This window comes from Ambystoma mexicanum, chromosome 7q (assembly GCF_040938575.1).
Source record: "Ambystoma mexicanum isolate Mex_15411 chromosome 7q, UKY_AmexF1_1, whole genome shotgun sequence".
Classification (NCBI taxonomy): Eukaryota; Metazoa; Chordata; class Amphibia; order Caudata; family Ambystomatidae; genus Ambystoma; species Ambystoma mexicanum.
In genome coordinates this window covers 628,103,385-628,121,430 of record NC_090941.1, presented here as the reverse complement: position 1 = coordinate 628,121,430, position 18,046 = coordinate 628,103,385, and the positions used below count along the sequence as shown (strand labels likewise).

General features: G+C 44.4%; 1 protein-coding gene across 4 annotated transcripts in view; it reads right to left on the bottom strand.

The window, feature by feature from the left end:
• Positions 1 to 583: 583 nt before the first annotated feature.
• Positions 584 to 18,046, bottom strand: part of LOC138528557 (uncharacterized) — a 788,016-nt gene continuing 770,553 nt past the window's right edge. For 2 of the 4 annotated variants that reach the window (XM_069640323.1, XM_069640324.1), the window contains one exon: positions 584 to 2,217. In XM_069640323.1, coding sequence (XP_069496424.1) covers positions 2,049 to 2,217 — 169 coding nt within the window. In that variant the 3' untranslated portion in view covers positions 584 to 2,048. The remainder of the gene's footprint in view (positions 2,218 to 18,046) is intronic. The other 2 variants (XR_011284169.1, XR_011284170.1) reach the window with 1 other exon arrangement.

Here is an 18,046-nt window from a genome sequence, read left to right as displayed (position 1 = left end):
CCTTAGTGGAGCATTACAATTATATTTTCACATGGCAATATGTGAAAGCTATCAAATGTACCTGCAAGCCAACCCATCCACCATTCAATAGTTTTGCAGAATGATGAAGTTTTAAACTTCATGGTGTGTAGAAAGTCATTACAGAACTTTGAAAAGGTTTGACATCTAATAATGATCAGCCAGTCCGGTCTACTACAATCCTAAAAATATACTAGTATTCCTCCCACTAAACAATTCTATTTGGTAGAATAGACCTTGCGAAGCAGTAAAGATTGCAGGGTACTCTGGCGTGTCTTGGACCACTTTGTCATGATTCAAACTATACTTGTTTACACATGTTATATTCTGACCAAACATGAGCAATCACTGCCCAAACACAAGCAACTCCAAAAGCTTGAGTGTTTTTAAACAAAGCCTTCTACTTATTTGGTGTAATAAAAATAGACACAGTTCATGACGCTAACTTCTGTTTTGGAAAAAAGTGTGCCCCTGGCAAGTAGATCTACCGAACAGAACTGTCGGATGTTCGCAATATGAATTCAGGTTCATGACCATCTTAAAATATTCACAAAGCGCCCAAAGGTTATGTCAAAATTTGATTTATCAAAGCATTAAACAACTGCTTTGGAACTTGCAGTATAAGGCTCTCTCAAAATTAATTTAAAAACAAAAAAAATACAAGTCTTTCGAATTCCCTTTTGCTCATTTCCCATTTTTTGTTTTTATATTGTTGGTTTCATATCCTTCACTGGTCTCATTTTATGTTCATGTGCAGGAAAAACTTACACAAGTTTACAGAATTAACAAGAAAAAAACAGACAATAAGATGGGACAACTTGAAAAATGAAGCCGCTCCACACATTACGACGCATATGGTCCACATAGTGTTTGTGTATATATATATATATTTACAGACACACTTTATATTTTCTTCACTTGAATGACAAAACGTAACTGAATTGAAGTGGTAGAATGTGACATTTTATGGTTTATACTTCAAGATCCTTAGCAATAACGCTTTTCAGTTAATCCACATAATCCTGTTAGTAATGTTTATCTGAAAGTACAAATTTGTATACAAAGTATAAATGTATATAGAAATCTGCAAATGTACATAATTCTGACGGCAACTATTTGTGTAGCATCAATAAGCGCTAGCTTACAGATGCACATTTCTGACAAGCGCCATATAAAAGGGTGATTCAAGATCCCCTTGAAAGAATCGTATATTGCGCGTGAATGTCTCATGCTGCGTTTACAGAAGAAGTTCCTCAGAATATTTTCAAGTGGGTAGAGAACAAAACAATGCTGTAAGGTTGATATGGCGTTGAGCTGGTATTACTGGTCATGATCGAACACCAATCTTGATGACATTATGAACTTTAGAAATCAAAGTATACATTTTAACAAAACCATTTTTGGCAATAACTATTCACTGAAATTATTGGTTATTTCTAAAGTACTAAACATATCGCTTTCATAACTTTACAAGCATAGCTGTCATCACAAGTCTAAAGATGTGAGAAAGGAAATTAATGTCTGTCTTCGCAATAAAGTTTTACTAAAAAACATTTTTATGGTCCCAAAAATGTTGGGGACAACCAAACATTGCCAATTGCTGGGGCGCATATAAAAGCAAAATAAAACGAGACATACGTGTAGGGATATTGTACAATTCAAAATATCACATTTGTATATTACAAGATGATTGCAAAAAATATAGCTTGAGAATGTTCTAATCAGAGCCATCTGACAAATTGTTCAACAGTTCAACTTGAAGGCAAAAAATAATGGTTTCAGTCACGCAGGGCTTCATCACACACACTATAGGACATTTAGTAAAATAAAGGATGGATTTAAAAAAAATGTACAAGTCTTTATGTTACACTTAAAACACTAAATATAGTGCCAGGAAAAATCTGAAGAGGTAGTGAAATACGTTTTAATGAAACAATCTAAATCTTAGACCATTCAATGAAAGGCTCATACACGAAAATAGTCCAACTAGAAGGATCCAAAATGCTCAGTACTGAAATAGTGAGAGTATTTCAAGATTTTGCAGAGCGTTCCCGCTTCATTCGATGACGTCCAGAGGACCTTTCTGCAATTTTGTGAGGAGGATCTTTTGAATTCATAACAGTATCAACAGACATGTAATGTTCATATCGATCCATCATCTGTGAAATCTTGTCACGTGGAACATTGTGTGTATTGCGCCTAAAAAAAGAATAAAGAAAACTTAACATTGTAATACTTTTTGCTTGCATACTTTAACCATTTTAAATGATGCAAAGCATTAATTTATAATATAATCCACAAAATAGCAAATTCGGTACCAAGAATCTGACAAGTAAATACAGAACAAAATCTAAAATTCGACAAAACTGATAAAATGAACAGGCAGGGAATTCATCCAAACCAACATACACCGATTTTAAAGCTGCTCATTATTATATAGAAACACTTTATCCAAGTGGAAGACAAGTAAAAGCACGTTTAGTTCACGAGTATTAGACAACCGTATAGCTGAAAAGCTCTTTTAAATGTTAAATATAAAACAAAAAAAATCCAACTGGTTCACAAATGCTGGGCGATTCACACACATTACTGTAGGAACGAGTTACTTACCTGTAACTCATGATCTCGAGAATTTGTATCTTTCATGGATTTACATGCTCATGAATATTCCATGCAATCAACCTGGAAATCCTCAGTAATGAAGCAGTTTTGCTTTAAACTTAAACTGTTTGGTACTTGTATAGACTATTGCTGTCCCTTTGGGTCATACTGCCCCAGCCAATGACAGTGGTCCTACTTAGCGAAAAACAGACAGCAGAATTGGCAAAATTGGAAGACAAGATTAAAAACTAGTGCCACTAGAGGCCTTTACTAAGAGACTTGATGAGCTCATCAAAGCGATTAATGATTTCAAGGAATCTACGGTGAGGGACAGGATCAGAAGGTTGAAAAAAAGATATAGCTGGCTACAAGCATGAAAAAGCCTTCCGTTACACGCAAGAGGGTTATGTTCCAGAACAACATTATGATGGAGCACAGAGAACTAACAAGAAGAATGTACGTTTTACTAACCCATCGTACAGCTCCAATAGCTCAGATGGTGGAACACAACGAGATGCAAATTATAGATTTCAGAAATGTGGCCCGGGGAGATGTCGGGGTAATGGTAACAATAGACGTAGAGCCCAAAACTTATGTCCAACACAACGGGGATGTGGCCCTTCATCCGTTTTTTTAGACCGGGACATGTCAACGTGGGACTACGAACCCAGGGTTACCAGGAGCAATACAGCTTATTAATTAATATGTCCTCTTAACCACCCGCAGAAGTTGAGAAAACAGTCTTGGAAAAAGGATTGGGGTTTGTCCCGACTGCCACTTATGATCGTTTCAACTCACACCTTGAAATACAGAGTTTGTTCAGGAAAATCCATTTGAACCAATATTTCAAGGAGAATCCATTCGAGATGGAACAAATGAATAGTGGTCTAAACAATCCTTCCAACTTTTGCCCACCGACTACTAGCCACAGTCCGGAACCCATAGTTTTTGAACGGCGAGTGTTGTCTGATTTAGAACGCCTAGAAAGTTCTGAATCAGTACGATCCTTTCACAATTGTTCTAATTTACAACATCAAGCCATTATCGCACTAAAAGTAATAAATCAATTGTCATTCGAAGTGCGGATAAGGGCGGGGCGATTGTGTTAGACCGGAATGATTATATCTCGGAATGCAACAGACTTTTGGCAGATACGAGTTTTTACAAATTACTCACGACTGATCCCACTGCTAGATTAAAATCTCTCATTACCATCAAGGTTGAGAAAGCAAAAAGATAGAAAATGGATTACCAAAAAAGAAGCAGAATTTTAGGTGAAACAGGAGCCTATTGTACCTCAATTTTACTTTTTACCTAAGGTACATAAGACACTGGTCAACCCTCCTGGAAGACCGATAGTGTCTGGGACCAATTCTTTATTGTAACCTCTGGCAAAGTTTGCAGACTCCTTTTTGAAAGGTTATGTGAAGGAGATGAAATCATTCATACAGGATTCTGTGAGTCATTAACCTCATTGAACACTTTCCGTTTGACAATAGTGAAGATATGTTGGTCACTTTGGACATCGTATCCTTATATACGAAGATTCCACAGATGGCCACTCTTGACATGATTGAAGAACTATTGTTAGCCAGAAGAAGACCAGGTATTACACCAAATTCTTTTGTACTCTGGTGCACTTCCCTTGCTCTAACAGAATTATTTCAAATTTAACAACAATCATTTTCAACAGATCCATGGCACTGCTATGGGGTCTGCTGTGCCCCTACTTTGGCCAATCCATATGTGGATTGTGTGGAACATCAAAGTATTTACAGTGATGCCAATGTTTTCCGACATCACCAGATTTTGTGGAAAAGGTACATCGATGATGTGCTTATGATTTGGCACGGAGATGAGTAACAACTACTAGCATTTTCTGCCTGGCTTAACGGTGTGAATCTGTTTACAATTTACTATTCATTACGACAGGCATAAGATTGATTTTTTAGATCTTACGATCTTTGCTAATTCTGATAAGACGCTAGAAGTAAGACCTTTCCACAAATCCACAGACCAAAATTCTCTGTTAAGATATGATAGCTTCCACCCCAAACCACTTTGAGACAATTTGCCCTTCGGGCAGTTTTTGAGGCTGAAGCGCAATAGTACAGATCCGACTGTGTTCAAAGAGGAAGCTGGAGTTTTGAGTCCGAATTTGATACAGAGGTTATCCTCGCGAAATTGTTAAACGTTCTTTTAAGAGGGCTTCCAATAATCATCGAGAAGCATTATTAGAATACAAGTCAAAATCCTCTACATCGGACCAGGATGGGTTAGTTTTTGTGAGCACTTATAATCCTTTATCACACAAGATTGTGAGAATTATTAAGCGGAACTGGCATATTCTGTCTAAAGGCTGTCAACCGGTTCCAGCTCCCAGATGTGCGCTCAAATGAGGACGCAATCTGAAAGAACTGATAACTAGGAACGATGTCAGTGAACAGTTTAGCTCTCAACTAACCATTACTGAACAATGGGGAATCGAAAAACCGAGGGGCCATGCTCCTTGTGGCATGTGTAAATGCTGTAGACCACAAAACGAAGTGCCTGTGTTGATATTGGTTTAACCAGACCATGGTGTCAAAAATCGTTGACCAATTGCAACATTATTGGTGTTGTATATGCAGTCTGTTGTCCGTGTTCTAAGTTGTATATTGGACAGACAGAACAAAAGGTCAAAGTACGAATAAGCGAACACAAGAGCTGTATTCGGAACCAAAATTTGACAGCACCCATGGTTGGACACTTTCTAGCTTGCAACCATGATTGTGAAGATTTAAGGTGGACGGTGCTTAAGAAAGAGCACACCTTCAATGGTTGCAACACTGACAGGTCCACTTTAGTGAGAGAAGAAATGCGGCTAACATTTTTAACCAATAGTCATCAAACTGGTCTTAATGAACAGTTAGATCTGGTTCTTTAAATACATCACATTTGGGTGAGTGATTAATACATACTAACATTGGCGGGACTTGTTGTACAGGGTCATGTGCTGTGACTCACCCAGTAGTACCGCTAAATAATTCCATTTAAATTGAGAATCTAGTTGTATTCATAATACTGGTGTGCTTTGGGTTCCCTTGCGACTTCGTATATTTATTGAGTCTCTTTACCCTGTCTACCCTGTGTGAGTGAGTTTATTTATAGACGGTTTGATGAGAGCTTATACGAGTTAAGTATTAGCTGAAAAACATTTTCTGGCAGGCGCTTGAATCAGATTAGTTACGTGACCTTGCCACTTCAAATATCTACCGAGAGTCTTTTTACCTTGCTTTCCATGTGCGAGTGAGCCTACGCACAGACGCTTCTTGATGACAGCTGATGTGAACATAGAATCAGCTGATTAACATTTGGGTGGGTGCTCTAATTAGACCTTCAAGCTATATAAGAAAGGACGATTTCTGTTCACTCGCAGTCCGACTACCATTTCCTTGGATGTACGCACGTTGCTATGAACGTATGCAGGCATTCTGATTGATTTACGGTGAGTCTTGGTGTTTTAACTCTGAGCGCACTGCCTAGTGAGTCACGTACAAGGGAGCAGAGTAATTACATTTCTGATGGTCTCTTTGAACGATGGGTTTGTTTCCGCAGGCTCTGCGGTTTAGTTTTTGAAGTGCGGCTTGTGATTATAGTAACGGATGCGGGAAAACGGTTTTCAGCTGTTGAATACTAACAGAGTGTACCTTTTTATTTTAAAGGGTTGATATTATGGTTGGAATTGAAAGCTGCCGTAGTGCTGAATTATATTACTATTACCATCTACTATCAGCTTACTGCTTGTTTGACCTGCAACAGTTACGAGCTCTGAATCAGTGTGGAGACTTCTACTGATCGCTGCGTTTACAAGTTTTTTTGCACAACAGGCGGCGACTGCTTAAGAACAGTGGTACGATCTAGACCGCCTAAACATGCAAGTGTCTTGGTTGTTTTTCCTTCACATTTGTATTTACAACTACAGGGCTAATACAGCGTTGGTTAAGAGCATTGCTTTAAATATTATAGTGCCCAATTTAAGTTGCCTTCTTTTGTACAGCTTCCCTTGTTATAGGATATATTTTCTTATGAACACTGACAGCTGATAAGCAGGCCATTTGTTTTATACAATTATCACCAGAACGGCCGGACCTTGAGTATCCATTCACAGAGTGTGAGTGTTTCTTCCGAACAATTTCTTTAATGTGAAACCGTCCATGACATGGGAAACGTATCTTGTACCATGCTGGCTGTTGAGAAACTCATGTTCTGTTATAATTATGCTAACATCAGCGCCAGTTTTTCTAACCACATATTATTGATCTAGTGAAGTTAATATAACTGGATGTTTTAGCTGTACTCACTCTTTTTATGAGTATTCATATTCTGTGTTAGACCGTCTCATCATATCTTTTGGAAATAATTGTAGTGGTGATACAGGACAGAGTGCAGTATTACTTGCTTCTGAACAGGTAGTGTGTAGCCATTTTCTGGGGGTGTGTTCCTCACTCTTACAAACAGCGCATTAAGCAGGAACGAAATTTAACGAGTTCTTTGTTGAGATCGTTGGATTAATTAATTTAGCAACCGAGTTTTAGGTATTTGGGCAATTTAGCCGCCTGCCGGTGACTCAATTATAGAGCCATATGTATGCAGACTGACCTCATAATGACAATTTGTATGAGATCAGTCATTTTTTGCTTCTTCGTTTAGGTGTAAGGACAAGGCAACAGCTATTGGTGCATTTAAACAACTCGATTTCATTCTTCTCCGAATACTTCGGAACCTCTGATGAATTTCCATAAAAATAATTAATAATCAAGAAGGAAAGAAACATGTTTGGGTCTCTTTTTGTAATGAACATGTGATAAACTGATATAATAAGCTGTGACTAGGTTCTCCAGTCACTGAGAACATTATATTTAACAGTGTTATGATTTTTTGTTAATGGGTATAGTATGTTTATTTTTGTTAATGAGTATATCACTGTGGGAGATTCGTTTTTTTTTGCTACATGATATTAATTTTGTAGGTCTGTTTTATATATATATTCTTTTGATTATATTTAGACTAATAGTATGCATAGTATGTTGTCGTTGATTGAGTGTAGTTTGGATGGGGTGTTTTGGTGATGTGAATGTGTTTGGGTTTGTTAGATTTTGCACTGTGAAGAGGAATATGAATTAAATGTATATTTATGATGTATGTGTTTTTCTAATAATTTTCTCCATATTGACATATGTTAATAGATTTTATTATCCATATGGCAGATTTTATGACTAAATAAATGTATTCTTATAAGATGCATATGGAAGTGAATTGAATTCTTTCACTTCTGAACATGAGATGAACAGTTTTACCATTTTTGGTGTGGGTATGTAATAGTTGCTTTTGTTTTGATCTGCCTTACACCTAAATTGAAGCAGTTGAATGCCGACCTCTTAGTTTACATATATATGAGTGTTTCCCAGGTGTGGTCGGGTTTCATTTGAACCTGGGGTTCCTATTTGTGTTTTATGTTCCTACTTAGCTTCACCCCTGATGGCCATCTTCAGATTTAAAAGCGCACGAAATGTGGCAGTAGGAACCAATGAAGAGCCATAGCGGGGTAGGCCGCAGGGTTGCATGAGAATACAAGAAAGATACCAACACTGAGTTGCAGGTAAGTAACTTGTTCCTTCGAGCATTGGAGCTCTCATGGATCCTCCATGCTCATGAATACGATTATATAGCAGTACATACTGTGACGAATCCCCAGGATTGACATGCTCAGGAATACGATTATATAAGCAGTACATACTGTGAAGAATGCCGAGATGTCGTCACTTCTCTCCTAGGGGCAGCCCCTTCCCATGTCCCCATGGGGGTGGTACTCAGTGGGTGGATCTCAAGGGGAGGGAAGCCCTCTATGGGATTAGTGATGACCTGGGGAGAAGAAGGTATCCCCATGGGCCACCTAACCCTAACATCTTCTTACAGGACCAAACACCCCGTCCACCAACACCCTAGTGTTCCTATATGTTTTTGTCATACCAACAATATAAGAAGTACTGGGACGAGGAAGTGTGTGGACTACTCAAGGAGCATGTATCCCTCAAGTACTGAGACGAGGAAAGAGACCAATTGACTCATTGGAAGATCTAAAGATCAGTACTGGGACGAAGAAGCAGTGCAGAAGCATAGAGAGCACTCATGAGAACCTGCATGAACAGTACAGCGGTTCCCGAAGGCTAATTGGGCAAGACCCATTCAAAGCTGAAGCGGGACACCAGAAAGGAGAGAGAGGCCCTCCATTGAGGAACTGCGAGTGTGGGCAATACTCAGCTCAGCAAAGGACTCTAGCAGTTGCAGGAGAGCTTACAGGTCATGCGGACAGTCTGTTATCTGGCCCGACGTGGAAGGACCATCCTGCGAAGCAGAGCAGCGGATGTCCTGGCCAGCCAAGCAGAAGGATGCGTGGTTGCAGGAAGGCCACCCTCCGAGAATCAGAGTGCCACAGACACCGGGAGAGCGGAGAAGCCTGTAGCAGAGGACGAACCCCGAGAACGACCGGGCTGAGATGGTAGAGAACCTAAAAGGTATAAGGGCTAACGGGGCAGTTGGAAGAGGTACCACAAGGAACTGGCAGATGCTGGCGCTACAATGAGGGGGTCTAATGCAAACCCCTGGGGTACAACTAAGACCCCTAGCCAAAAGGAAATGAAATACCAAGGGGAGAGAATCACATGGGTCTGGGACCGGCATCCTTCTATGAAGAGTAACCCAAGTCATCTTTATAGTTGCAGTCCCCGTCAGGATAGTGAAACAGGACTGCTGCACCCAGTCGGGAGGAACAAATGGGCCTGGGACCTGCATCCATAAGATTGGGAACGCATGTAAATAAAGAACGTTTGAAGTGCAAAGTAAGCCAGGGAAACGGACATATTCCTCCCTGAAGATTGTATATCAACTGTGAAAGTCTGAGGAGGGCTTGAGGGAAAGGGAGTCATTCCGCCTAGCTCTTGTGAACTGGAAAGCAAAGAGACCTCAAGAGAACGAGACAATCCCTCCTGCTGTCTTCCCAGAACATTGGGTATCGTGAAACCAGTCAAAAGAAGGCCAGTGGAAGGGAGTCATTCCCCCGACTCTGCCAGGACATTGAGAAACATATACCTGGAGAAGGGAGGCATTCTCCAGGAACCCAATAGTATTGTATTGTTTTTATATTTGCCAATCACCATGCCACCATTTTGTCAGACTCATACTTTTGCACCCATACAAGAAACCACCAATGGGAGGCTGTACAGGTCTACAGAAGCAATGGAAAGAACACTCACCTCTGGAACACTCACCTCAAGCAAAAAGGTTCTGAAGCACCACTTGGCCGAAACAGCACTCTTCCCCAAAATTCCTGTCGTCAAAGGTGTGGTGTAAGGGTGCAGAAGGAGGAGATTGACATAGGTGGCATTGTGATTGCTATAGACGTATGTAAGATCAAAATAAAGAGAAAACCTACCATACCCTAGATCTACAATGGGTTTTTCCCTGCCTTAACTAAAAGTGGTGATGGAGGTGTCAGGATGTTGTTGCAACTAAAAAAAAAACTAAACAAAACAAAAAAAAGTGTCCAGCATCCTGCGTCAAAAGTCCCAATCTGTCCTTTACACTTAAAACTAAAGTTGTACCAATATTCTTAGCCCAGGAAATGGACTCCCTCCTCCTGGACTGGATGGCATAATTCTGTCTGCAAGTCTCTCACCAGGGGGAATGACTCCCCTTCCCCTGGATTGCTAGTTTGATCCTTCTTGTAAACTAAATTACCAGGAGAATGACTCCTTTCTCCTGGTGTTTGGCTCAGTATTTTTCCCCACAAAAAGCCACTCTCTAAGGCTGGCCTTTCTAAGGCTTTTTTATCACAAGTCACAATGTCAGGGGGACGGTCTCCCTTCCTCTAGTCTTTTTCAGGGTTTGCATCACAGTTAATGCCAGGGGGATCGTCTCCCTTCCCCTGGACGTATCGATACATTAACTTGTTGGTGCAGGTGTCAGTCCTGGATTTCTTTAGGGCTTTATATCGGTAGATCTGGTTCACTAGCCTGACAGATACTGCCTCGAAGAACTTGACTAGTGAGGATCTCCTCCTAAAGCTGAAGGTCCCCAACACGGTTGTATTTTGCTCCTGATATACCTGGGTGACTCTCCTGCCAGCTACCATCATATGGCCAATTGCTTAAGCTACTCTCCTTATGTATATCTGGGTGCCAGACCCCGGGTTTGATGGTTCTCTTGCTATTTTCTCGATCGTGACAGCCCATGTACCTTCTGGGACTCTCCGGTTCTTCTCCATCAGATCTGTGCTTCTCCAACGTCTTGTTCAGCTTCTCGTGTTCTTGTGCTGCTTCTGCGGCTCTGCAGCACTTCTCTCGAGGCGGGTTGCACGGCTTACTACAATTGCACGGTCCGGTGAATGCTTCCACCCAGACCCCACTCCTCCTGTACCCCAGTCTGCCAAGGCATGGCGGACCGGATAGGGACACCTTGGCTCCTTCGCACGCGTCCTGGTCAGCAATAGCCTCTCTTCCATGCTAGATGTTCTCCAGATTCGAGATCCTCCTGGGAGGATCTGACACAAAGGTAAGCTATTCCTCTCTCTTTTTATGTTCAATAAGCGATGACAACTAGAATGCTCATTCAAGTTCTTAGGACTCTTCATCGTTCCGCACCTCCTCTTCGTCTTAGTACCTGTCAAGGAGATCTTCATTAAGTCATCTTGTGTATAGGCACAGTAAAAATGCCATATCATATCTCTACTTTTCCTCGTCTCAGTAACTGTAGGATATTCAGTCCTATATATATATATATATATATATATATATATATATATATATATATATATATATAATATATATATAGACGTATGTGGTATGGAAGTGATGGATGAGAAGGTGGGCCTCATGGACTGAGGGGAGGTAAAGTAAGTGTGTGGAGGGTGAGAGGTGTTGTACAGCGTTCTCCCAAGAAGGCCTCCATAATCCCCAGAGGAGGAGTCTCTCGCCATGAGATCCTCCTTTTGAGTACAACCCACAGGGGGACTATCGGTAGCGGGCCTCACCTCCCTGGTCTCATGGGAAGAGTCTCCTCTCTGGGAGAAGTGACAACATCTCAGAAATCTTCACAGTGGGTAGACCTCCACTTAGCAGCCCTGCAGATGTCGAGCAGGGTAACACCAGACAGGAACGCTGTAGTAAAAGCCACAGCTGAAGTGGAAGTGGAATCTGCCCTTGGTCTACCTGGCAGTGGTCTGGTCAACAGCCGATGATAATATGAGATACAGCCAGATAGCCCCCTGAAAATGGAAGCCTTTAACAGGCCCGCCCTATTTCAACAAGTCCAAACGTTAAAAACAGTTGTGAAGTTTTGCGGAAGTCTTTTGTGCGTGCGATTTAAACCTTAAAGCACAGGCAACGTCCAATGTGGCTTTTCCCAATGCAGTTTCTCTGGCTTCTCAGAAAGCTCTGTAAGCCCTTTGTTCTTATCCTAACCTCCCAGTTCCTCCTGTGCAGAAAGCTATAATGGTAATTACCATTCTACCAGATATTCTTCATGGCTCTGCACCTCGTCGTCTCAGTTGGAGTCGCATTGGCTTTACTTGTGTCATCTGTCCTTTTCCTCGTCTCAGTAGGTGTCGGCCCTATAGCCCTACACATACATGGGATAGTTAGGTAACATGGAAGGCTGACTGAGCCTTTTCCCATAGATAGAGGGACCAAGCAGGGGTGGTGCCCCCTGTCCTCTCTCCTCTATAGTTATGGAACCATTTGCACAAAAAATAAGAGAGAATCAGGCCATACAAGGGATTAAATGGGCTAGCTTGTAAAATAAAATAGGATTGCTCGCAGATGTGATGATGATAATGGTGACCGACCCAGAGGGATCGCTGCAGGGAATAATGGGCGAGATAGAGTTCTCTCGAGTATCCGGATTCAAAGTAAATATCTGGAAACCAGAGATACTGAACCTATCCGTGGGGAATGAGGAACTTAGACAACTTAAAACTAGGACACCATTCCGGTGGGCAAAGGGACCCATTAGATAACTAGGAATTAACTTAACCCCGGACCTGAAACAAAACATAGGGCAAATTACCTGCTCCTAATAGACCAAATCAGGAAGGATCTTGCCAGGTGGAAAGGTAGGTACGTGTCGTGGCTAGGTAAAATAGAAATTATAAAAATTAATAGACTTCCCGGGCTCCTGTATATATTTCAAGCACTACTGATACCGGTAGAAGAGAGACCACTGAGGGGTATACAAGATGAAATCATGCACTTTGAATGGAATGGGAAGAAGTCGCACATTGGAAGGAATGTTTTTTATAGGGCTAAACGGCAGGGGGGAGTGGGGTGCCCAAACATAGTTAAGTATTATCAAGTTACGCAATTAAGAGTGCTGGCGGGCTGGCGGAATGGGGGGGAGGCCATTGAAAAGCATTGGGTACAGATGGAAGAAGGGATTGTTGTGGGGGAGTATATGTGGAAAATACCATAGCTGAGAACAAGTTACTTATCTTACCTGATAACGTTCTTTCGATGGGATGTTCCTCCAACGTATTCCACATCTTTGACAGTAATTAACACAGCTGTGCTGCTTCGGAAAACTTTTGGCGTAGGCGTCCTGCGTCGATGACAGCGATACGCTCCCTCGGGGACCTCCGTGGTCGGTCTGCGTCACCGGATGTTATATCTAGGACGCACAACGCCCGTAGCCTCAGTTGTAGTTTTTTCCCAGAACGTGTAACACCAATCACCTGCCAGAATGACTGCAGAAAGCCTTGCAGAAATGAAAGCTGCAATCGCATAAGAAATTCTGTAGAGGGGCAGGCTGGGAGGGTACGATGGGGAATACGTCGGAGGAACATCCCATCGAAAGAACGTTACCAGGTAAGATAAGTAACTTGTTCTTCGAGGGGATTGTGTCCTCCGACGTATTCCACATCTTTGACAGACTCCCAAAGCAGTACCAAAGTATGGAGGATGGGAAAAGAATTTACAATTTCATCAATATAGAATGCCCAATCAAATTGCTGAATATAGGAATGCCTTAACAAAGGCCAAATCTTGCCCATGGATAGAGTCCAGGGAATAGTGTCTCAAAAAGGTATGGACAGAAGCCCACGTGGCTGCTTCGCAAATATTGCGAATCGGAACGCCCCGCTGTACAGCCGTGGAGGCAGCTGCACCCCTGGTAGAGTGAGCCCGTAAGCCTACTGTGGAGGGTCCTTACCCACCAACCAGGAACATTCAGAGATCGTCAAAATGATCCATCTGGACAAGGTGTTTGTAAACAGCCTGACCTAAACACCTTCCAGCGTAACCAACAAAGAACTGATCATCCACTCTGACCCGGGACATCCGTGAGAGATAGAAACTCAAAGCTCTCCTAGGATACAACCTATGGAGCCTCTCCTCTTCATTACCAGGATGCGGAGGAGGATAAAACGCCGGCATATTTACTTTCTGGCTCTTAATTCCGACACAACCTTCGGAAGAAAAGAAGGACCAACCCTAAGGACAACCCTGTCCTTATGGAACACTGTGAAAGGTGGCTTGGCGCAGAGTGCCTTCAACTCACTCTGCGTGCAGACGTAACCGCAACTAAAAATACAGTCTTAAAGGACAACAGTCTCAGTGGGCAAGAATGTAAGGGCTCAAACAGAGCTCCCATTATGAACTTTAAAACCAAATTCAAATCCCATTCCGGCACCTGGAAAGGTGACAGTGGAAACACAGTTAGCCCTTTTAGAAACTGAGAAATCAAAGGGATCTTAAAATAAGAACATTCCTCAGACGAGCGCTTAAATATGGACAGCGTCGCCAGGTACCCCTTAATGGTACCTACTTGCAGGCCCTTGTGGGCTAAAGAAAGCAAAAAAAGACTAAACAAAAAGGAATAGAACATTGAAAAGGATCCACATTCTGTACCCTGCACCAGTCGCAGAACTTTCTCCAACGGCAACGGTACAGGGATTTCGTTGCGGGCCTTCTGGCCGAAAGAAACACCTCCATCACGTCTTCAGGGAGGTCCCCATCCTTATACCTCAGCCTTTCAGATACCAAGCATGAAGGCTGAGAGACATGACCACTCGATGGAGAACTCAAGCCCCTCCCATGAGAGCTGATCGTATTGGTAGGGAAGATTACGTGGAGGGCAGATGGACATGTCTAGAAGGTCCGGGTACCACGCTCTCCTGGCCCATGCCGGTTCAATGAGGATCATCCGGGAACCGAACCTTCGCAACACTTGCGGAATGACAGGGACTGGAGGGAACCTGTACAGCAGGGGGAAGGACCACTCCACTACGAACGCGTCCCCTAAGGCTCTTCTTGGAGGAAATTCCTGCAAGCAGAATCTTTCGCACTTTTGGTTGACACTGGTGGCGAAGAGATCCACTTGTGGGGTTCCCCAAAGGGCGAAGATCTCCAACAGAACTTCGTGAGCCAGCTCCCACTCGTGAGAGACCCTGCTCTGCCTGCTTAGAGCATCCGCCGCCGCATTTTCGTCTCCGGCCAGATGAACTGCCGAGATCGACATTTCCTGCTGGATGGCCCAGAACTAGAGCTGGATCGCCTCCCTGGACAGAGAGAGTGACCCTGCCCCCCCCCCTTTTTGTTGAGGTAGTGCATGCCCACTGTATTGACCGTCATAATCAGGACATTCTTTCCCTGCACAGACGGCAGAAAAGCCTTCAGGGCTAGCCTGACAGCCAGCAGCTCTAACAGATTGATGTGGAGTCTGGACTCCGACGTAGACCAATGACCGCTGGCTGTCAGCTCATTGGCATGAGCTCCCCAACCCGTGAGGGATGCGTCCGTCACGATCGTCACCTCCAGCCACAGTTGCCAAAACAGAGCCCCTTTCAACAGATGTCCTTCGACGGCCCACCACAGAAGATCCTGGGCGACCGAGGGCGGAATTTGAATGGGATCCGCCATCCTGCCGGAGAACTGTGGCCACTGCATCTTGAGCGCCCACTGCAGAGATCTCATCCGCAGCCTGGCCTCTGGCACCAGTAAAATTCAGGACGCCATAAGGCCAAGCAATCTCAAGAACTCGAACGGCGGGAGACTATGGGCACGTTGAAACTTGTCCACCATCTGCAGAATGTGATGAGCCCTCACCTTGGGAGGCAAACACTGCCCCAGGGATGTGTCGAGCACTGCTCCGATGTACTGGAGCCGCTGGGTAGGTGTCCCATGAGACTTCTTTAAGTTGAGGGAGAAGCCCAGCATCAACCAATAGTCCAGGTAGGGGTAGACGTGAATCCCCCTTTCCTGAGATGCGCTGCCACCACCACCATCAGCTTGGAGAAGAGCATCGGGCGGAGGTCAATCTGAACGGCAGGACCCGAAACTGAAAATGCGAGTCGCCAGCCGCAAACCTCAGGTACTTCCTGTGCTTGGGATGAATCGGCACATGAAAGTAAGCATTCTTGGGGTCGAGAGACACCAACCAATCCTGAAGTTGAAGGGCCTGGAGGACTTGAGAAAGAGTAACCATCTTGAACTTGTCCTTCCTGAGGAGCTTGTTCAAACCACGCAAGGCCATGATGGGTCTCAATCCTCAGTCTTTTTTCGGGATCAAAAAATATGGGCAATACCAGCCCTTGTTCCTCAACGCTAGAGGCACCAGTTCTATGGCGCCTTTCTCCAGCAGGGATAGGATTTCCTGCGCAAGAAGCGGATCCGGACGCTTCAAAGCGAGCTTCCCCGGTGGATTGTCGTGAGGCCTCTGCCGGAAAGGAAGACAGTAGCAGTAGGGTATGATCTCCAGAACCAACACATCTGAAGTAATGGCACGCCATTCCACAAGATGCTGCGCCAGCCTTCCCCCAACCGGCGAACCATGGGCCATGGCCTCATGACTGAACGGAAGCGGCTGCGGCAGAGCCTGAGGGCAAAGAGGCAACTGCCAGAGCAGCTTTGGCACCTCGAGTACCTTGTTTTCCACCTCTGGTACTCCTACGTTGGCCCCTTTGACTGGCAGCTCCTCTCGATCTACCAAAGGAAGAGTAGTATCCAAAGGAACTTCCCCCTCGATTGCTGTCCCCTAGGACGAAAAGGCAGAGGTTGACGTACTGCAGCGCTCAAGAACTTTGCCACAGCTTTGGAGGTCTGCAACCTCTCAAGGCTCTCGTCGGCCTTGCTGCCAAAAAGATGGACACCATCAAAGGGCATGTTGAGAAGCCGGGACTGTACATCAGGAGCAAACCCAGACTTCCGCAACCACGAAAACCTGCGCATCACGGTGCTCGCCGCCATGGACCGGCTGCCATAGTCTGCCACGTCCAGACCCGACTGAACTGATTCACACATGGCATCCTTGCCATCCTGAACGAAGGCTAGAAAACCATCCCGTTCCTCCCCTTCGGGAATATGTTCAGCCGCCAAAGATCCATAATTCCACAGAATGTGAGTGAATCTTGCCAAGGCACAAACAGAGTTGGCTGCCTTTAAACCCATACCCCCAGATGAAAATACTTTCTTTGCCCAACCGTGTGTCGTCCCTATCAGGAGGAATGGTAGGGTACGCAGCCTGCTTCGCTGGGGCCGTAGCCGCCTGCACTACCAAACTCTCCGGAAAGGGGTTCGTAGACAAGTAGCAGGGGTCACCACTGGCTGGATGGTATTTTTTCGGAAGCAACTTATTCACTGCTGGGAGACTCTCCGGAGCAGTCCAAGCCGCCGCCATCCTCCTTTGTAAGGCCATATGAAATGGCAACACCGGGTCATGTAAAGACTGATGTAGGTCTTCCATTTGGCTGTGACCAGACAACAGGTCATCAGGAACCTCAGGAGGCACAACCCCCTCCTCATCCGACCCTTCTTCCACCTCTGAAATATAGTCCAAAGGCTGGAATAAATCAAGCCTAGGGGGGATGACCAGAGAAGGGCTCAAAGACAAGCCTCACTGACTTACTGAGGGCCTTCCTCTGATTTTCCACAGCCCTCCGGGGCACCTCCAGTAAATCATCCTCAAAAGGCGTTGAGGGCGCCGATGGAATTGGTGTTGACGTCGACCGAGGCGCCGATGACTTCGACAACGGCTTCGAGGCCGGAGCCCCGAGCGTGTCCTTCGACTGCCTCGGAGCCAGAGCCTCGAGAGTCCCTCGACAGACATGGCGCTGACGGCGTCGATGCCTTCTTAGAAGGTCTCACAGGCTCCGACGGTCTCAACGGCGTCGAGGACCGGGACCTGGCACGGCTATGGCGATCAACCTTGTCCGATCAGGACCTCGACGGCTCCCGATAATCGCGCCGACCACCCGAGCCCGAAGGCGTGCGAGCAGTGGCTCTCTCTCCTTGCTGGCTTCTGTCGAAGGCACAGATGGAACGGTGCCCTCCAATTCGAAAATCGCCATCATCTCCTTGCGGAATGAGTCCCATTCCGCCCCGAATAAATGCTTGTTGGG